We start from the raw sequence: 22496 nt of genomic DNA on the forward strand, positions 1-22496 counted from the left end.
AAACAGCTGACAAGTGGAATAAGCGGGACTGGAAAAGAACAAAAAGGTGGCAGTTCCCCCGAGGAGTTTCAAGATACTTTACTGAGGCAAAGAGTACAATTTAATCAGAATCCCCAACTCAGAAGAGCTCATAAACAGTTCTTTCCAGGCTGCGCGTTTGTGTGCCATTCTTGGCACTCCATGAAATTCTGGGGCTCAGAAAGCCCCAGTGTCATTGAGTGGCACCAAAGACTACTGCACTCCTGTGCCTTCCATACTTTCTGGGCCACTTGGTTCCACTGTTTCCACTCCTCCCAGAATCAACCTTAATAAAAGGATATGTGTCTGCATGTCTGTGAATTTGTGTTTCTATCTGTATGCTATATCTCTGTCATTCCAACAGATGGTGCATCACAAAAATTAACACAGCTTTTACAAAGCCCATAACAAATGACATGTAACAGAGAGGCATATGCATTGCATTTGTAATTCCAACAGATGATGCATAATAGATATTTGTAGTAATAACATGCATCGCATTTGTCATTCCAACAGGTGGCACATCACAAACATTAACACTGCTTTTATGAACCCCATACCAAATGGCACATAAAGAAGCATATGTATTGCATTTTGCACCCCAACAGATGATGCATCCTAGATATTTGCAGTAATAAAATGCATTGCATTTGTCATTCCAACAGGTGGCACATGCACAAACATAAACACTGCTTTTACAAACCCCACACCAAAGGACATATAACAGAGACATATGCATTTCATTGGTCATTCCAACAGATGGTGCATCACAGATAATTGTAGGAGTAAAATGCATTGTATTTTTTTATTGCAACAGATGGTGCATTGTAGATATTTGCAGTAATAAAATGTACTATATTTGTCATTCCAACAGGTGGCACATCACAAACATGAACACTGCTTTTAAGAATCCCACACCAAATTGCATAAAACAGAGACATATGCATTGCATTTGTCATTCCACCAGATGGCACATCACACACATTTGTAGTAATAAAATGCATTGCATTTTGCATCACAGATATTTGCAGTAATAAAATGCATTGCATGTGTTATTCCAACAGATGGTGCATCACACACATTACCACTGCTTAACAAATCCCATTCCAAATAACATATAACAGGGGCTGTGAGAGGGTGTGGAGTGGGCAGGGCAAGAGGTGCAGATTCTTTGACGTTGGACCCTTTTCCTCAGCAGATGAGAAGAATGCACTGCTGCCTCTGACAAGTGTGGTAAAATCTCGAGACGCTCCATTCACATCAGGATTGATGGAACAGTCTGATGCTTTGAACCCTGGCTTCTTTAGCCACATCAATGTCTGGGTCTACCATTAGGGTGACTTGTGGGCACACTCTGGTGCTCTGCTTACAGAGGGGTCTTTGCATATATGAGAGAAAAATGACAAATAACAGGAAGAGTTCACATTTCTCTTTGACAGCAGACAATATTCATAGTAATCCTCCATCCAGTGCACACCCCGACCCCACTTGAATCCTCACCATAATAAACCTGTCCAATCAGATCTGAATACAAAGACCACCAGGGCCCAAGTTCTAGACATTTGAAAGCAATTACTGGATGTGCTTTGGATTCATGTTTGACATGCAGAGGTGTTATATTGATGAAGGTGTGCGCCAGAACTCTGAAGAAGACTCTTGTCTTTTCTCCTCCCTGATTTGGAAAATGTGCCACCACTGCTGAGGGCTTTCGTTCATCCAGTCTCTGGTTTAAGGCAAAGCTGCAGTGAAAACCTTCAAGGAGGAGTTGACCTGGAAGACCACCGACACCAGGGAGACACACAGAGGTGATTAGGAGTTTGTTCGGGTTCAACAGGACGTCCCCCTAGGAGAACATTAAAATGAAGAGCCTCTGGTTGCTTACCTCCAGGCTGGTGTCCAACTGCCAGTATGTCGAGGGTCCTCCTGGCTGTCTTTTGTTTGTGTGTCACAGTTTGTCACAGTTTTGTCCCAATTTTGTCACAGTGTGTCCCATTTTCATTTCACATAACCCATCATCATGTACTCCTGCTTCATCGCAGGATGTCTCCTTCATGCATCCATCATTATATCTGTTTAATCCAAATGAAGAGTATGGTGGCCAAACCAATTTGGGATCTCCCAGGAAAAGCCTACACGGACACACGGAGAGCCTTTAAACGGCACCCACTCAGGGTCTGGGCTGGGATTTGAACCCGAGTCTTTGGAACTGTAAGAGAGTGCTGGTGATCACTGAATCCCCAGTTAGAACTCCTGCTAATCTTCCATAGCACCCCAAAACTAGCCGCCATGAAGCCGCACCCTGAAGTCATCGCCATGGACAAGCCTTTCTCTCCTTACCTGACGTCTGCTCTGTGTGGGTACCAAGGTCTTGACCCACTCACTCTTCTTTTTCTTTCTTTCTTTCTTTCTTTCTTTCTTTCTTTCTTTCTTTCTTTCTATTTCACCGGAGTGCCGTTGCTTCCTTGACGATCAGTGCTGCTTTGGCACGCCACGCGCCTTTCCTTACCTGCGCCGAGCAGCCCGAGAGATCCAGGAGGCTTACGTGAAGCTGGAGCGCCCTCTGGTGTTCACTCGTATGTTTGCTGCCTGTGCTCACGGCTGGTAAACTCCGTTGGATGTTGTAGCTCGGGAATGACCTGTTTCAGCAGGCTTTATTAACTTATTGTATATCAAGATTTTCTAAATGTGTTCATTCCTATGCTAATATTACTGTTTAAACTAATAAACCGCGTTCTACACGTCCAAGCAAATATGTCACTTACAATGATGGTGACGTGCTTGTTATCATCGTATCAAGGCAGCTGTAGAACATATCATGTCATTTCTAAGCATGTGAAGTATCATGATCATCTTCAAATAGGAATCTTTACCCACAATTCCTATTTACTGAATACTCATGTATGCAAATAATGCAACATAACTATTCAATCAATACACAACCTCACAGAGTTTTTTTTTTTTTTTTTTTTTTTTGAGCCAGAGATAGACTATGGAGAACTGAAACAGCAGGCCAAGAGCAAATCTAAATAAAGAACGATATTTGTCAAATTTTAACACGTTTTTAAATTTAACACCATTTACGTAGTAATGTGTTCCATAGCTGCCGTCCTGTTGCTGTTTTGATTGTTTATTCTTATTTCACCATATCTCTGTCAGTTTGATGATGATGATTATTACTACTACTACTACCACTACTACTACTACTACAATAGCTGTGCTAACTACTTAAGATGGGTTGTAATCTAAATAATCAACACAGACCTCAGTGTGAATGTTTGTGATATGGCATCTGTTGAAATGCCAAATGCATTGCATATGTCTCTGGTATATGCCATTTGATATGGGATTCATAAAAGTGGTGTTAATGTTTGTGGTGCACCATCTGTTGGAATGACAAATGCAAAATATTTTATTACTACAAATAATTGCAATGCATATGTCTCTGTTATATGCCATTTGGTATGGGGGTCCAAGCAGAAGTGCCAATTTTTGTGTTGTGTCACCTGCTGGAATGACAAAAGCAATGCATTTCATTGTTACAAGTGGTTGTCATAAGCTGTCTGTTAGAATGACAAATGCAATGTTTTTCTTTTACTACAAATGGTTGTGACGAGTTAGATGTAGGAATAACAAATGCAGTGAATGTCTCTGTTAAATGCCATTTAGAATGGGATTTGTAAATGCATTGTTAATGTTTGTGCTGCACCATCTGTTGGAATGAAACTGCAATGCATTTTATTTACAACAAATATTTGTGATGCACCATCTGATGTAATGACAAATACAATCCATTTGTCTCTGTTATATGGCATTTGGCATGGGATTTGTAAAATACATGTTAATGTTTGTGATGAGCCATCTGTTGTAATGACAAATGCAATCCAGATGTCTCAGGTATATGCTATTTGGCATGGGATTTGTAAAATAAGTGTTAATGGTTGTGATGCACCATCTGTTGGAATGACACATGCAATCCATATGTCTCTGTTATATGCTGTTTGGCATGGGATTTATAAAATAAGTGTTAATGTTTGTGATGTGCCATCTTTTGGAATGACAAATACAATCCATATGTCTCTGTTATATGTTATTTGGCATGGGAGTCGTAAAATAAGTTTTAATGTTTGTGATGAGCCATTTGTTGGAATGACAAATGTAATGCATTTGATTACTAAAAATGTTTCTGATGTACCGTCTTGATTTTATTACTACAAATATTTGCAATGCATATGTCTCTGTTATATGCCATTTGGTATGGGGGTCCAAGCAGAAGTGCCAATTTTTGTGTTGTGTCACCTGTTGGAATTACAAAAGCAATGCATTTCATTGTTACAAGTGGTTGTCATAAGCTGTCTGTTAGAATGACAAATGCAATGTTTTTCTTTTACTACAAATGGTTGTGATGAGCTAGCTGTAGGAATAACAAATGCAGTGAATGTCTCTGTTAAATGCCATTTAGAATGTGATTCGTAAATGCGTTGTTAATGTTTGTGCTGCACCATCTGTTGGAATGAAACTGCAATGCATTTTATTTACAACAAATATTTCTGATGCACCATCTGTTGTAATGACAAATGCAATCCATATGTCTCAGGTATATGGTATTTGGCATGGGATTTGTAAAATACTTATCCTTTTTTTTTTTTTAAGGTGGACTGCTGTTGTGCGGTTCACTTTACTATCAAATTGTTCAGGTCATTAGACTTTAAGGCCAAACTTCACTCGAATATGAAACTAGTATAAAACAATATAATTGAATAGTTGTATCGAGTCCGAGTGTTTATAGGTCTGCATTGCTTAAAGCAAAATGCTGCCTCTCGAATTCTGCTGCCCCAGGTGACCACCAAGTTCTCCTAAGTTGGCAGAGCAGGTGTGCTATCAAGCTATGCTACCCGTTGAGCTGTGCTGCTCAGGATTACTGCGCGTCCTCATAACGCATTTCTGTCACGTTTTCTCGTTTTCGTCAGCACACCCTACATTTATAACGGGTTCTTTGACATTTTGTCTGGAGTGTTTGAGTGTCGTTTAACAGTCTGTCTGGAGTCTATTGACCGGACATCCTGCTGCTCCGCGGAGGCCGATCCTAACGGCTGTCTCACTCTGGTTTACGATTATTTGCTGTTATTTCTGTTGTTATCTAATTCAGCTTGCTGCTCAGTTGTGAACATTTTCTTTCTTTTACCCAAATAGTCAAAACCTGATTAAAGCTAATTGGCGGCCAAAACAAAAATCAGGTGCGCAAAGCTTGTAGAGACACACCAAGATAACCTGAAGCTGGAACTGCTGCCAAAAGGGGCTTCTGCAAAGGACTGAATGAAGAGTCTGAACACGTCTATGAATGCCAGATTTCAGTTTTTGATTTTTAATACATTTGTAAACACTTCTGTTAACAGGTGCTCACTTTGTCATTATGGGTTCTTCTTCTTCTTCTTTCGGCTGCTCCCGTTGGGGGTCGCCACAGCAGATCACCATCTTCCATATCTTTTTGTCCTGTGCTTCTTGTTCTGTTACACCCTCAGTCCCACTCTCTTTACCTTCCTGCTCTCCTCCTGCCTCCGGACACGTCTCCCTCCTCTTCTTCTCCATCTTCTTCTTCGGCCAGCAGTAGCCCAATTTCCGCCAGCACCCTGTTGGCTAACAGTACTGGTGGCGGTCGTTGTTAACCCGGGGCTCGACCGATCCGGTATGGAAATTTCTATTGTTGTCCGCATATTGATTTGGCAAAATTTTACACCGGATGCCCTTCCTGATGTAACCCACCCCATTGGTATCCGTCAATAAGGGCGCGCACAAAAATGCGACCTTCAAAAGGGCGACCTCAATTGGGCGCGGCGAATAACAGCGCACATAAATAAATGCGATCTTCAAAAGGGTGACGTCAATTGAGCGCCGAATAAATGCGCGCGCAAATAAAGGAGCGCTTCAAAAGGGTGACGTCAATTGGGCGCAGCGAATAAAGGCAAACGCAACAAAATTATTACAGAAAAATTATTAGATAAAGGCAATGATAAAGGCAATGATTGAACGTATAAAAAGGTGAAAGCAAGAAATTTTATGTAATAATATTGTTGCGTTTGCCTTTATTCGCTGCGCCCAATTGACGTCACCCTTTTGAAGCTCGCCTTTATTTACGCGCGCATTTATTCGGCGCTCAATTGACGTCACCCTTTTGAAGATCGCTTTTATTTATGTGCGCTGTTATTCGCCGCGCCCAATTTAGGTCGCCCTTTTGAAGGTCGCCATTTTGTGCGCACCCTTATTGAATAGAACCCTCCCCATTTATCTGGTCTTGGGACCGGCATGTAGAAACCCACCAGTTTGTGCATCCGCTGTGGTTATCGAGTGTTTAAAATGAAATCGACGACACAGCAACGTGTGCAGACAGTGCAGGGGTCTCAGCACCTTCTTACACCTCTCTACATGTGGCTGTTAGGTGGCAGCCCCTCGCCTTGGCCCCTGGTCCACTGATGTTAAGGTCCCCTATAATCGTTTCCATTTGTCTCAGACTAGGGATGAAGCCCACTCCATTGTTCTAATGAGGGGCTGAAGGTTCATTTTAAATTTGGAAGGCTTTACAGTTAAAACAGTTGACAACGCTGGAAACCCTTGTAGAAGCTGAAACTGCAGGGTCTGCATGAAGCTCATCAAAGCCACCCTCCCGGCGCCCCCCAACGCTGCTTTTCATTCCACTTTCTAATGATAGCCCTGACGCTGCATTTGGGGGGCTAAAAACAAACAAACGGGTGAATTGTGGGTCTTCTCGGAGGTCTCCAACAGAAAGCGTTCAGGTGATGCTTTGAGACCTGGAAGGCTCGTGTAGGACAGGACTGTCGTCATGATACCTCCATTAGGAAGTCACCATTTCGAGCCTTGCTGTGTCATTTAACCGCCTCTCCTCATACACGGCACGGTATAAATAGAGAGAGCGAGACTCTGCCAACATGCCACCCACCGAAGGTCCTGGGCCCAGCCTGGCCTTACTATGTTCTGAGAGTCTGGGCACACACCCCCTTATCTCTGCCCCGAACCAATCAGGTCCTGGTACATCTGCGACTTCAAGAACCTCGGGTAGGAGTCCTTCTCCATCAGGCTGTAGACTCGCCTCTGGGCAGCGTTGAAGCAGCACATGGTGGGATGAGCCAGGCTGTGAGTGATGGCCTCTCGCGTCTGGGAGTCCAGGTTGATCTAAAAAGCAGAAGGAGAAGAGAGGAGTTGGTACTCGGTGTCCTTAGGCATGTTCTTCATAGGCACAGCGTAGGCCAGTGGTCCCTGGAGGGCCTCAGTGGCTGCAGGCTTTCATTCTAACCCTTTTCTTAATCAGTGACCTCTTTTTGCTGCTAATTCACTTCTTTTGAATTCATTTTATTTGAGTTGTTCTTGAAGACTCGGACTCCTCAATTGTTTCTTTTTCTTTAATTAGTAGCCAAACAGTAACAAGATACAAAATGAGCCAAAACAACTGGTGTCCATCATACAAGATCTGAAAATAAAGAAAGGTGAAGGTCTCAGGAATGGCAATCTGCTCAGGACCACAAAACATTTGAACAGAGAGATGAAGAGAGACTTGAAATGAGATGCCCTGCGGTGGGCTGGCGCCCTGCCCGGGGTTTGTTTCCTGCCTTGCGCCCTGTGTTGGCTGGGATTGGCTCCAGCAGACCCCCCGTGACCCTGTAGTTAGGAAATAGCGGGTTGGATGATGGATGGATGGATTATTATTATTAAAGGAAGAGCATTGAAAGCACTGCATTGCTGACCACTACTGTTATTTCAAGGAGCATTTCCTACCATGTCTGACAGTGTGAGACTTGAAGACGGGCAGCAGCCTGAGGACCCCCATGCCATGCGGACTTCAGAGCAGCGCTGGGCATTTCGGCTCAATTCACTGAACCGACTCTTCAATGCGCCCCGTTAAGTGAGTCGATTTTGTGTTGATTTACGGGATTCATTTCAAGGGGTAACTTATAGTGGGACCCCTCTGATTGCCTTCAGAGAGAGAATTGAATAATTCCTACATTAGACATTAGATATGTGTGTATAAAAATATAGAATTTGTATTATTACCTGTTAATGTAAAGTACATTTAATTCATTATTTTGAAATATCTGTTTAGTTGTATGTGTGTATATAAATATATAATTACAAATGTATAATTAAATAATTCTTACATTCATTTCATATATGTGTGTATATAAATATATAGTTAGTATTATTGCTTATTAAAGTACTGTATGTTTAATTCACTATTTATAGATATATGGTTAGTTGTATAGAAATATATAATTTAATAATTTGCCCTGTGGTGGGCTGGCACCCTGCCCAGGGTTTGTTTCCTGCCTTGCACCCTGTGTGGCTGGGATTGGCACCAGCAGACCCCCGTGACCCTGAAGTTAGGATATAGTGGGTTGGAAAAGGACTGACTGACTGAATTTAATAATACTTACATTGGATTTACGTATATATATGCATGTATATATTATATATAATAGTAATAATAATTCATTACGTTTATATAGCGCTTTTCTCAGTACTCAATGCGTTATCCACACAGGGAGGAACCGGGAAGCGAACCCACAGTCTCCTATATATATATTTATATGATTAGTATTATTGCTTGTTAATGTACTGTATATTTAATTCATTATTTAGAAATATATATTTAGTTGTATGTGTGTATATAAATATATAATTACAAATATATAATTTAATAATTCTTACCTTAGTTTCACAATTATGTGTATATAAATATATAATTAGTATTATTGCTTATTAAAGTACTGTATGTTTAATTCACTATTTATAGATATATGATTAGTTGTATAGAAATATATAATTTAATAAATCTTACCTTAGTTTCACAATTATGTGTATATAAATATATAATTAGTTTTATTGCTTATTAAAGTACTGTATGTTTAATTCACTATTTATAGATATATGATTAGTTGTATAGAAATATATAATTTAATAAATCTTACCTTAGTTTCACAATTATGTGTATATAAATATATAATTAGTTTTATTGCTTATTAAAGTACTGTATATTTAATTCACTATTTATAGATATACTGTATGGTTAGTTGTATAGAAATATATAATTTAATAATTCTTACCTTAGTTTCACAATTATGTGTATATAAATATATAATTAGTATTATTGCTTATTAAAGTACTGTATGTTTAATTCACTATTTATAGATATATGATTAGTTGTATAGAAATATACAATTTAATAATTTGCCCTGCGGTAGGCTGGCACCCTGCCCGGGTTTGTTTCCTGCCTTGTGCCCTGTGTTGGTTGGGATTGGCTCCAGCAGACCCCCGTGACCCTGTAGTTAGGATTCAGCAGGTTGGAAAATGGATGGATATATTCTATGTTGGGGATTTGTATTATTGTTTTGTCATTGTGTTTTATTTAATACTAGCCAACCCGCGGCGTAGCATATGCCGCATATTCATGCCACTTTTTTAATGATTTTTAAGCACGGGAAAAAATTGAATATTTGAAAAATCCGTAATTTAATAAACCACCAAGAGAAGTAACATTGCAACAATGCACGCTACGAACCAACATACAATCATCGTTCAGTACGCACTGCCTGCTCATGTGCCCGCCGCCAACTCCTCACCTGAGTCGCTTTCGTCTCTGCTACAGTCCACATGCACCTCTGAGCCACGTTGTCTTTTCATTGTTCTTTGCGGTTCCGGCTGCTTTTCTAAGGGCATCACAGACCTGTTAATGCTCAATCTCATGTGGCTGAAAGCCACTTGTCCCTCTAAGAAGTTGGACGTCGACTGCTGTTGAGTCGCGTAACTATTTAGCAGGAGGGAGTCTCGTTCGTTTTCTGAATTAACCAGACAAATCGCTCCAACAACTAAGAACGGCCATGCACCACCACCCACAGAATCGAGAAAGAGCTATCAATCTGTCAATCTTCTCCGTGTCCTGGCCGGGTGAGGTTTCCCGTGTTGAGTCAAATTAAGCGAAAGTCTCCACACCTGGTGGTGCCCTTCCGTCAATTCCTTTAAGTTTCAGCTTTGCAACCATACTCCCCCCCCTCCAGAACCCAAAGACTTTGGTTACCCAGGTTGGCCACCCGGCAGGTCGCCGGATCGCCTGTTGGCATCATTTATGGTCGGAACTATGACAGTATGTGACCATCTTCGAACCTCCGACTTTCGTTCTTGATTAATGAAAACATTCTTGGCAAATGCTTTCGCTCTCACTCGAATTGTTGGTGGGCATGTGCCATGGTCGGCTGCTTAGTGAATTGTTGGTGGGCGGGGCTCTGTGAGTTGTCATCGTATCCCATGGTCTTAGTGTTGGTGGGCGGGTCTCTGTGAGTTGGTGGGCGTGGCTATGCCGTGCATATCCCATGGTTGTCTTGCTTCTTCTGTCATCTTAATGAATTATATATATAGATATTTATACTCTTATTTTACAAATCTGCTTTTGTTTGCTTGTGTTTAACCATCGATTGAGGGGAAAATATTATTCGTCAGACGTACGGCTTGGTATAAGTAGGTTCTACTCAGTAATTTATCCAGGCCACAGGTCCTGGTAGTGTGGCTGCCAGCTGGGTAAGGAGTTACACCCTGATGGAGGCTGTTGTGTTCATATAGTCGAGTGTTCTGCAGGTCACAGTTATGGAGCCGACGGCCATCGGACACCCAGATTAGCCGCACTGGCAAATGAAAAGTGTTTTACATCATCAGGGTCAAACTCTAAGAAGGACACAGGCCCAGGGACCTCGTGATGGAGAAGGAGTGACGGAGATCAATCCATTTAATGGAAATTCATAAAACATTTCATTTCACGGGTGGCACGGTGGCGCAGTGGGTAGCGCTGCTGCCTCGCAGTTAGGAGACCTGAGGTTCGCTTCCCGGGTCCTCCCTGCGTGGAGTTTGCATGTTCTCCCCGTGTCTGCGTGGGTTTCCTCCCACAGTCCAAAGACATGCAGGTCAGGCGGATTGGCGATCCTAAATTGTCCCTAGTGTTTGCTTGGTGTGTGTGTGTGTGTGTGTGTGCCCTGTGTTGGGCTGGCACCCTGCCCGGGGTTTGTTTCCTGCCTTGTGCCCTGTGTTGGCTGGGATTGGCTCCAGCAGACCCCCGTGACCCTGTAGTTAGGATTCAGCAGGTTGGAAAATGGATGGATAGATGGATGGATATATTCTATGTTGGGGATTTGTATTATTGTTTTGTCATTGTGTTTTATTTAATACTAGCCAACCCGCGGCGTAGCATATGCCGCATATTCATGCCACTTTTTTAATGATTTTTAAGCACGGGAAAAAATTGAACATTTGAAAAATCCGTAATTTAATAAACCACCAAGAGAAGTAACATTGCAACAATGCACGCTATGAACCAACATACAATCATCATTCAGTACGCACTGCCTGCTCATGTGCCCGCCGCCAACTCCTCACCTGAGTAGCTTTCGTCTCTGCTACAGTCCACATGCACCTGTGAGTCATGTTGTCTTTTCATTGTTCTTTGCAGTCCCGGCTGTAGTTAGGATATAGCGGGTTGGATAATGGATGGTTGGATGGATTTCATTTCACTCCCTCACTGTTCTGAACTGCCGGGCTGCCAACGTGCAGCCAGCTTCCAATGTGGGCACAGCGGCTGAGTCGCCAACTAAGACTTCAGCTCCAGTTAGGAGAGCCTGCGACTGAGCTCATTCCGCCCTGGCGCCTCACAGTGGTATCCCTCCGCATCGCGGGGCCATCCACAACAGGATTCCTTACCTCTTTTGGCGCCTGGATGCTGATGTACTCCGAATAGATTTTCCGAGCTTTGGGCACAACTTTGGCAGCAGACTTGGTAGCTCGGTAATCCTGACAGGCCACCCAGAACTCGATGTTCTCTTCACTGAATTCGGAACGCAGGAATGAGCGAAAGGCTTGGATCCCATCTGGAAAAATGAATGACGGGAGAAACGGAATATGAGAAAAGGAGCAGAATATACTGGCGGTGGTCTTCCAAAGGACAGAAATTTGGACGTGAGTGTCAGCGGGCTTTGCGCCCCTAGGAACCAAGCTACCCGAACTCTTCTATGACGCTTCAGTAATTATTTGCCACTCTAGTGCGAATCATTCGGATCGTAAAATAGATCATTATGGTAGCAATTGACGAGAAGAATTCAGAATTTGAGGGCCTCTTCCTCTCGCACAATTTGGCTCAAAAACGAATCAGCACATCGTCATCTCATAACAGGCTGAAGTTTCGAATTTGGGATTTTTCCGTCCCACCATTTTAGCTCTGGACCGACCGCGAGAGACTGTGATAAAACAGACACACACAGACACCCGTCATCGAGATATTTAGGGGACCCTAAAACATCGAGATACGTCGAAAAACCAGAGATGGAAATTTCTGACAAATCTTTTGCCCCCCCCCCCCCCATTGATGGTACATTATGGTTGGGGGGGCGCAAAGCAAATAACACGTCAGGTCAGGGTGGGTAGCAGGCACCGGGTACAGCGAGTTATCACACCCACCACACGATGAAATGGCTCAGGATCCCAATTGGCGAGCCCCCCAGAGGCAGACACGCAGTCCAGTCCCACCTTCTGGAAATGACTTTCTATCTGCCACTGCCAGGTGTCACATGGGTGTCCATCTTGGCCTGGTCCTGCAAACTCAGGTCCTCAACAATGAGCCGGATCGCCCTCAGGTAATGGTGCCACATGGCTGTAGTGCCGTAACTGATGCTCCCTCACAATGCAGGTCATGTGCCTCATTCAGGACCCCATGAGCAACACAAAGTCACACCAGCAGGACCCACGGACCTCCAAAGGGACACCAAAGAGGTCCAGTCTTCGTCTCAGGTCACCGGATAGCGTCCATGTCTCATAACCATATAGCAAGACAGGAAGCACCAGGACACATGGTCCAGTCCCAGCCATCTATCTGCCACCACCAGGTGTCACGTGGGTGTTCACCTTGGCCTGGTCCAGCCACTCAGGTCCTCAACAATGAGCCGGATCACCCTCGGGTAATGATGCCATATGGCCATAGGGCCGTAATTTGGGACTCCATGAGAAACACAAAGTCAAACCAGCAGGACCCAAGGACTCTCCATAGAGACACACGTGAAGGAGTCCAGTCTTCATCTCATAGCGGCCATGTGTCATAAACAGGGCACCAGGACTCTAAAGACTTGGGCCTTCGTCCTTTTGCAGATATCAGGAGTGCCACACACCCATTAATGGTGACCTCATGACCCCCCCATGCTCTCCGAATCCATCTACTGACTTCACAGGAAGAGTCACATGAATGTCACCACTGAGGTAAGTAAACCTCTCAATGACGAGGTCAACACTCTCTCCGCAGACAGACACCCTGCTGATGGCCGTGCCCAAGAGGTCATTAAAGGCCTGATCTTGGTTTTAAAGCAACAAACATTAATGGAAAATCAAACCACTGAGGTCAGCGTTAGCCGTGAACTGGTCACACTGGTGATGGCTGTTGGGGATGAAGCTGTTAGTAAAAGTAAATCTTAGCCCCGTACACAGCAACTGAGCTGAGGGCACCGATGGCAAAGCTGCTCCAGGCTCCTCTGCCCAAGGAGAGCAACTGCAGTGCCAGCCTGATGGAGAAGTACTGGCTGAGACTAAGAAGGTGGCACAGTCTTCTCCAGATGAACCGTGTTGATGGATTCAGTGAGTGGCATCAGCAGTAAGACTGAGCTGCGGTGTGTGGGGGTCTACAGTTTGTTCAGATTTACGGGGTTAACGGTGGGATGGAGCTGCAGGGTACAGGAGCCTTCAACCTGTTCAGGTTTACAGCTACAGAAGCTTGGAGTGATTGGCTAACAGGTGTTAGAAGTAGGATGGAGCTCCAGTGCAGTTCCCCAGCTCCGGTCCTGGTGGGCCACAGTGGCTGCAGGTTTTCATTCTAACCCTTTTCTTAATCAGTGACCCGTTTTTGCTGCTAATTCACTGCTTTGGAATTCATTTTAATTGAATTTCTTCATCATTCCTCTGAATTGCTTCACTTCTCTCCTTAAACAGAAATGAAATGTGAAGTGTGGGAGCCAAGAGAAGACCACCTAAATCAGGGCCTCAAACTCACACCAATTTCATTCCAACCAGCTGCTCAATCAGGAGCCGATTCTTGTCGTTAATTAAACCAGCTCTTTAATTTCATGGCTTGTTGATGCTCTCGTGGTGCAATAGCAGACATTTCTGAAATTTTTCACTTCTTTTGAATTCATTTCAATTGAGTTGCTCTTCAAGACTCGGACCCCTTAACCTGCAGCCACTGCGGCCCTCCAGGACCAGAGTTGGGGACCCCTGACTTAATTGTTGCTTTTTCCTTAATTAGCATCCAAACAATAACGAGATACAAAATGAGCCAAAACAACTGGTGTCCATCATACAATATCTGAAAATAAAGAAAGGTGAAGGTCTCGGGAATGGTGATCTGCTCAGGACCCCCAAAACATTTGAACAGTGAAAATCCACAATTTTGGATGTGTTGCTAATGCACCATGAGAGCAGCAACAAGCTGTGGAATTAGAGAATGAGTTTAATTAACGACAAGAACTGACGCTTCATTAAGCAATTGGTTGGAGTTTAAGGCCCTGACTTCGTTGGTGTTCTGTTGGCTCCCTCACTTCACACTTCATTTCTGTTTGGGTGCCATTTAAATGAAGCAAATCAGAGGAACAAATAAAACAAATTAAAATGAATTCAAAAGGAGTCCATTAGCAGCAAAAACTGGACACCAATTAAGAAAAGGCTTAGAATAAAAACCTGCAGCCACTGCGGACCGGAGTTGGAGACCCCCGCTCTAGTGGATGATGGATTGCACTCTGTACAGATTTACTGTGACAGAGACCCCCACTGATTTGGTGTCAGTAGTGGGATGGAGCTGCACTGTAGGGGAGCATGCAGCCTGCTCAGGTTTATTCCTACAGAAACCTCGACTGATTTCCTCAGTGGTGTCAGCGGTGGGATTGACCTCTATAGTGGGGAGAAGCCTGCAGTCTGTCCGGGTGTATTCTGAGGCATTAAATGACTGATCTGATAAATGGTGTGAATGGTAGGACTGAACTGTACTGTGTGGGTGCTTACAATCTGTCCAGATACGTGATTGATTCAGTAAATGGTGTCAGCGGTAGGATGGAAATACAGACGCCCTGTTCAGATTTACTTGGAGTGATTTGATGACAGGTGTCAGCAGTGGGATGGCACTCTAATGGATAGGAGCCTGCTGTCTGTCCAGGTTTACTTCAGCAGAGACCTCGACTGATTCACTCACTGGTGTCAGCGGTGGGATTGACCTCTATAGTGGAGAGAAGCCTGCAGTCTGACCGGGTGTATTCTGAGGCATTAAATGACTGATCTGATAAATGGTGTGAACGGTAGGACTGAACTGTCCTGTGTGGGTGCTTACAATCTGTCCAGATACGTGACTGATTCAGTAAATGGTGTCAGTGGTAGTATAAAAATACAGACGCCCTGTTCAGATTTACTTGGAGTGATGCGCTAACAGGTGTCAGCAGTGGGATGGCACTCTAGTGGATAGGAGCCTGCTGTCTGTCCAGGTTTACTTCAGCGGAGACCTCGACTGATTCACTCACTGGTGTCAGCGGTAGGATTGACCTCTATAGTGGATAGAAGCCTACTCTCTGTCCGGGTGTATTCTGAGGCATTAAATGACTGACCCAGACCTTGACTGACCTGATAAATGGTGTCAACGGTAGGACTGAAATGTACTGTGTGGGTGCTTACAATCTGCCCAGATCTACTCTGACAGAACCCTTGACTGATTCAGTAAATGGTGTCAGTGGTAGGATAGAAATACAGACGTCCTGTTCAGATTTACTTGGAGTGATTTGATGACAGGTGTCAGTGGTGGGATGGTGCTCTAGTGGATAGGAGCCTGCTGTCTGTCCACGTTTACTTCAGCAGAGACCTCGACTGATTCACTCACTGGTGTCAGCGGTGGGATTGACCTCTATAGAGGAGAGAAGCCTGCAGTCTGTCCAGGTGTATTCTGAGGCATTAAATGACTGATCTGATAAAAGGTGTCAATGGTAGGACTGAACTGTACAGTGTGGGTGCTTACAGTCTGCCCAGATCTACTCTGACAGAACCCTTGACTGATTCAGTAAATGGTGTCAGCGGTAGGATTTAATAATTGATTTAATAAGTGTTGTCAACAGTAGAACTGAGCTGTAGTGGGTGGGAGCCTACAACCTGTCCAGATTTACTCTGACAAGATCCTTGACTGATTCAGTAAATGGTGCTGGTGGTAGGACGGAGCTGCACATGACCTGTTCATATGTACTCGGACAGAGACTCTGAGTGATCTTCTAACAGCTGTCAGCAGTAGGATAAAGCTCTAGTAGATAGGAGCCTGCTGTCTGCACAGGTTTACCCTGATAGAGACCTCAAATAATTTGCTAACAGGTGTCAGAAGTGGGATGACGCAGCAGTGTGTGTGTGTGTGTGTGTGTGTGTGTTTGGAATTCTGGACAAGTTTACTTCAGCAGAGACCTCGACTGATTCACTCAATGGTGTCAGCGTTGGGATGGAGATCTTAGTGGATGGGCACCTGCAGCCTGTCCAGATGTATTCTTAACAATACATGACTGATGTAGGCCTTGACTGATTTAATAAATGGTATCATCACCACAATTTGCCCAGATTTATTCTGACAGAGTCCATGATTGATGCTGTAAATGGTGTTAGTGGTGAGATGGGGCTGCACACAACCTCTACTCAAACAAGGAACAGGACTGACTGGTGTCAGCGGTAGGATGATACTTCAGTAGCTGGAGCTACTCTGAGGCCTAAATAAATGATGTGGACCTTGAGTGATTTAATAGATGGTGCCCGCAGTAGGACAGAGCTGTGATGCGTGGGCACCTACAACTTGTCCAGGTTCACTCTGACCGATTTACTGATTGGTTTCCGCAGCAGGAGAAAGCTCAGGTGCTCTCAGCCTCTCCGTGTTTTTGTTTTTTTGTTTCCTGACAAAGACCTCAACAGCGTTCGTGCCAGGTGTCAGTGGAAGAAGATCAGCAGTCTGTCCAGATTTTTACTCGGAGGGCTAATCCCCCATCATTGACCCCCGACTGATTTACCAGTGTCAGCAGTAGGATGACGCTGCCGTGCACTTGAACCTCAAGCCTCTCCATGGTTTACCCCTACAGACACCTTGACTGGTTTTCTGATTGGTGTCCTCAGTTGACGTAAAGCTTCAGTGGATGGACGCCTGCAGTCTGTCCAGGTTTATCCTCGAGTGATTTGCCTGTTGGTGTCAGCGGTAGGATGAAGCTCTAGTGGATAGGAGCCTGCTGTCTGCACAGGTTTATTCTGACAGAGACCCTGACTGATTTCCTCATTGGTGTCAGTGGTGGGATGAAACTGCTGTGGATGGAAGGTGGTTAAGACTTGGCTGATTTTAAAAAATACTCAATAACTGCTTTTTAAACTTTAATGTTACCAGCTTTTAATCTAGAGCTATGCAAGGCGCTATATAAAACACATTGAATGAAGCATTCTGGGAATAGTTTTACACATTTTGTTGATTCTGTTTGCTATAGAAATGTGTCATAGAAATCAGAGATTGAATTATGGCGGTAGTAGAAGTGCTCACCCAGAAATGCTTTCTATAACAATAAAGATTGGCTGACATTATTGTGTTGTGATCCCCCCCCCCCCCACAAGATAAAGTGGGTGACCACTAACTGTAGTTGCATTGTAGAAGGCGATGTGATACTGCTCATTACAAAAGGTGCTAGAAATGTAAAGTTTGCTTGGTAGACAATGAAAAAGTGTTTGGTGACGTTCCTCTCATGAAGGGCGCTATATTAAAAAAAAAAAGATCAGTCATCACATGTTACAAATTGCTTTGCAGAGTTCTTGGAGATATTTGCCGGCACTTCATGAGGGAGCTCGACGGACGTTCTGCTGTAAAGTGACACATGATCGTACTCTGAAAGGCGCTATATAATGGGTCGATTGAGGGGTATCAACATTGGCATTGAAAAGTTGTGCTTTTTCATTATAAAAAGGAGCTGCATATAAAAATGTCTAATATCTAAAATCACTCTGTAAAGTGCCTTGCTGTGAAAGGCGCTATATAACTTGTGGGATGCTTTCTGATTCTGTTTGTTGTGATTTATAAACTTGTGCTTTTTGCTTTGTGAGTCTGCCAGCCCCTCTTTCTCCCAGAGCTTTTCTTGATCAGCTGCACATCCACCCCACCATGACGTTTCACCACCCACGGTGGGCTTCGCTCCCTAATACACAAAATGCAGTTTTTTGTTTTTTTTAAATACGCTTTTATGCCACTTTTCTGTCTTCCATTTATGTCACTATCCCATCAAAGTCACAAAGAGAGCCACTTACTGTGATGTGAGAGCAGAGCCTCTAGGGAACGTCCCCACTCCTGAGCTTCATGAGGGGTCGGCCTGTGGGGTGGGAACGAGAAAAAGTAACATTAGCAGCGCACAAGTGAAAGATGCCATAAGTAAAAACTCCAGCTTGTTACGGCACTGGACAAAATAAACCTCTGGGGGTTCACACAATGGAGTAACGCTGCCTTTGGGAGTCTGACTGCCCACCACACCCACCTCAACTGGCCCCACTTAACTCCAAGGTCCACATGGCATGAGGCCCAGTGGCTGCAGATCACACATCCCGACACTGCTAAGAAATGAGTCTCATCTCACCTGCCGCTCCTCTCTGGCACCTCCAAGCTGTTCTCGGACTCCATATTCTGGTCACCAGAAGAAGAATCAGGTCTCTGCAGGAGGAAACTCAGTCGGGTCTTCATTTCTTTTGCACTGAAGGGAGACACAAAGCAATATGGGGAAGAGATTAAAGGAAGGACTACCAGTGAGAGCACCCCTAATGAGCGGACAAAAGTGCTGAAGTCCCCAATTTATTGTGTGGGAGCCACTGAACTGTTTATTCCTCATTGAACATCAAAAGATAAACGTCATAATGGAAGAAAGAAAAACAAGGGCAGGGTCATCTGCTGAGCATCAAGGACATCGCAGGGTATCTTGATTGGCACACGTAAAGCACAGAAGACATTTAAGTGGCAAAGAACAAGAAAGAATAAGAAGACAAGATGCTGAAGTACTTAGACAAGAAAGAAAGGATCCATAACATTTTAGCAGGTGGCAATAAAAGGATGGCAAAGTGACCTGTGGTTGTGTGTTTATGGCAAAGTGATTGAGAAACCAACTTATAACCACCATAATGGCAGAAAGAAACAGCAGAGCAGGGACATCTGCTGAGTGTCAAGCACATTGCAGATGGCCATTAATAGGCATTCTAATAGATGCCCCATCACAAACATTTGCAGTACTACAGTTTATTACTACAAATGTGTGTGATGTGTCATTTGTTGGAATGAAAATGACAATACATTGTATTACTACAGATGTTTGTGATGTGTCATCTGTTGGAATGACAAATGGCACATAGCAGGCACATACGTTGCATTTGTCATTCTAATAGATGGCACATCACAAAAAGGTTTCAGCACTACATTTTATTATTACAAATGTGTGTGATGTGTCATCTGTTGGAATGACAAATGCAATGCGTATGTTTGTTATATGTCATTTTTATGGGAAAAGCACTGTTAATGTTTGTGATATACCACAAGTGGCAATGAAAAATGTAATGTACTTTATTATTACAAAAATTTGTAATGTGCCATCTGTTGGAATGAAAAGCACAATATATTTTAATGCCACAGATGTTTGTGGCGCACCATCTGTTGGAATGAAAAATGCAATATATGTATATGTCTCTGTTATATGCCCTTTTTCATGGGATTCGTGAAAGCAGTGTTAATGTTTGTGAAGCGCCATCTGTTGGAATGGCAGAGACATAGCAAACAGATGGACACACAGAGAGACAGACACTCCTGCTTTTATTAAGATGGATATTTTAACTCACATGTTTGTGTTCTTCTTTTTCTCATTGGATTTCTCTAGAGTTTTTGAGGAGTGGCTCGACTCGATTAGCTGGTGGTATAAAGAAATAAAGACAAGTTAACTTCATTCATGGTAAAATTGGTTTGTCCCTCCCAGTAACAGTAGTTTATTTTCCAGCAATCACTTTAGTACCATCATGTCGGACCCCGGACCACTGAGCCACACTGTTTATCCGTCTCATCTTGGCATACCAGATGGCTTGTGTGTTAATGGAGCCCACGGTTAACAAAAGTGGCTTCACTCTCCTTTGATGCCCTTATGGCAATAGGAGTGAAGTGAACTGCTCTGATTACGTTAGCAAAACTGGACATTACTGGAAATTAACTTTTCATGTTGGCAAAAGCGTCTTCTGTTTGATGCATGTACAGTACCAGTCGAAGCCCATATGGAGCCCTAGGCGGGTGGGGGGGAATGCAGCCCCATTAAGTTACCAAAATGGCACCCTTCGGTGACCGTAGTGTGGACAGTTTTACAGATCTGGAGTTTGTACTGCTTGAGTTACATAAACGGCGCCCCTCAGTGTTGAAAGCACAATTCCAGTATTATTAGACTTTGAGTGACAGTGGATGCCCCCCTCCGTGTCCATAGCGTTCAAAAACAGCACCCCTCACCCCAGACGTAACAGAAGGGTACACCATGTGCATTGCTCGAGTTACATAAAGGGTGCCCCTTACTGCCCCCTGAGTTACAAAAACAGCGCCACTTACTATGCATGGCATGGACGTAACAGAAAGGTACAGAGTTGCTTAAATGGTGCCCCTCATTGTCTGGCACATGCATGCCCCTTGATTTTCAGAAATGGCACCCCACCGGTGACCAGCTCTGTGCTTGTTTATTCACACCATATAGCGCCTCACCGGTCGGTTAATGGCATATGGCACAGCGGGCATGATGGAGTGAAGCTTGGTGGAGAAGCCTCAGTGGGTTCAAAAGGCAAAGCCTCTGCTCTCTCCCACTATCTACTCTGTAGCCCACCCGCCCACCCATTACTCTCTAAATATGGCCAATTAGGGCCATTTAGGAAAGCCTTTAGAATTTCCCCGCTGGCTCGACCCACACGGACCCCTAAGCACTTCCTCTTATTACCCACCAAGGAGGAGGTCTGGAAAGGAGTAAAATCGGGGACGAAAAGCTCCTGCTTCGGCTCGCTCGCCGGCTCAGCAAGATGGTCCGACAGGGAGTTGACCGAGATCTCCCTGTACACGAGGTCCTGGGACATGAGGGCTTCCTGAGAGTGCGCTTTGGATTCCCTGCCCCCCGAAGGCCCTCTGGAGGTGGCGGCGGTGGCACCGGTGGCGGTGGTGGCAGCCCCATGGCGACGCAGCAGGAAGCAGTCGCACAGGCCAGATGACATCCCTGGAGCCCCAGGTACCTGAGAAGGGCTGCAGCCTACCGAGGTGGGATATGTCCAAGTCCAGGTGGGGGGGATCTCGCTCGACTGTCGTGTCGTCTTCTTCTTAGAAAAGCCAGGTGATCGGCTTCCATCAGAGGTGGGCCAGCCCTTCAGGAGCTCCAGCTGCTCTCTCTGTTCTCCGTAGGCCTACATTGTGCTGTCTGCCCACCTTAAGAAGGGCCGGCCGTGACGGAGGCGTCAGCTTTCAGGACCACGGAGAGCTCCTGGGGGGCCTGTGGCCAAGTGTCAGCAGCCGGGGTGCTTCTTCTCGTCCTCCATATTGACATCCCCGGCGTGCAGCTCATAAGCCTGCTAAAGGGAGAAGGGAGAAGGAGCTTTAGAGAGACACAAGCGGAATGCAAAAGGAGTGAAGGACACAGCGGAGCATGTGGAAGAATCTGGAAGCAGCAGCGGGGGCAACGACTGTGGAAAATCCTGACTTAGGACGACGTGAAGGCTAACAACACGCAGTGGCCATAAGGCAGAGACGGGCTTAAAGGGGTGGGGGGATTGTCAGGGTCCCACCTGCTCTAGGCTCCGGTGAGCCGCCTCTCACTTTATGTTTAGTCTCGGCAGCAATTCCGGATAATTCCTGGAGGGGTGATGAGGAGTTTGGAATTCATGGTGAAGGTGGGCAGTCAATCCTGAGGTAAATGGCTATGCAGAAAAAGAGGAAGAAGCTGGCAAGCATCTCTCAGGGGGTCCGATGGAGGATCTTATGCATTTCCATCATTTCACGGCCCACCATGGACCACCCAAAACCCAAACACCCCCCCCTCTTAACTCTTTCAGCTTCTGAAATCCCCTCTATAAAGAACAAGCATCAAGTTCCAAGCCGCGTGTTCTTACCTTTAAAGTTGCTTCAAGTCCTCGCCTTGTTTTATTATTTTTGGAATAATGACATTGTCCGCCCGGATTTCTTTTTTTTTTACTCTTTTTCTTTGATTTTTCTTTCGCTCGTGGAAAAAAAAAAAAAAAGAGAGAGGGCCCAATTTGCAAAAATAGCAGCCAATCGACAACCCCGGTGGAGTGCTGGAAGCGGTCGCCCTTGGCAACGCTCAAGCAAAGAGATTCCAGCTGCTCATCGGACATCCAATCAGAACTTGGCAAGA

General features: G+C 44.5%; 1 protein-coding gene across 2 annotated transcripts; it reads right to left on the reverse strand.

Moving 5' to 3' along the window:
* Positions 1–6700: 6700 nt before the first annotated feature.
* Positions 6701–21500, reverse strand: LOC114667597 (regulator of G-protein signaling 8-like). Of its 2 annotated transcripts, XM_028822961.2 has the most exons (6): positions 21082–21499; positions 19954–20021; positions 18711–18824; positions 18388–18449; positions 11767–11933; positions 6943–7203 (listed from the first exon to the last, which is right to left on the reverse strand). In XM_028822961.2, the coding sequence occupies exons 1-6, from the start codon at positions 21343–21345 to the stop codon at positions 7030–7032; spliced, it is 849 nt and encodes a 282-aa protein (XP_028678794.1). In that variant the 5' UTR covers positions 21346–21499; the 3' UTR covers positions 6943–7029. The 2 variants fall into 2 exon arrangements, with proteins under 2 accessions (XP_051776681.1, XP_028678794.1); XM_051920721.1 differs by lacking the exon at positions 11767–11933 and having other exon boundaries at positions 6701–7203; positions 21082–21500.
* Between the last annotated feature and the right edge of the window lie 996 nt (positions 21501–22496).

Source organism: Erpetoichthys calabaricus, chromosome 17 (assembly GCF_900747795.2).
Source record: "Erpetoichthys calabaricus chromosome 17, fErpCal1.3, whole genome shotgun sequence".
NCBI classification, from domain to species: domain Eukaryota; kingdom Metazoa; phylum Chordata; class Cladistia; order Polypteriformes; family Polypteridae; genus Erpetoichthys; species Erpetoichthys calabaricus.

Excerpts from the sequence above, each read along its gene's own strand:
- LOC114667597 (XM_028822961.2), bottom strand. The coding sequence starts at position 21,345 with ATGTCATCTGGCCTGTGCGACTGCTTCCTGCTGCGTCGCCATGGGGCT. Across the intron at positions 20,022-21,081 it reads CTTTCCAGACCTCCTCCTTG|CTAATCGAGTCGAGCCACTC; the intron begins GTGGGTAATAAG and ends TTATACCACCAG. Across the intron at positions 18,825-19,953 it reads AAAAAGAAGAACACAAACAT|TGCAAAAGAAATGAAGACCC; the intron begins GTGAGTTAAAAT and ends GTCTCCCTTCAG.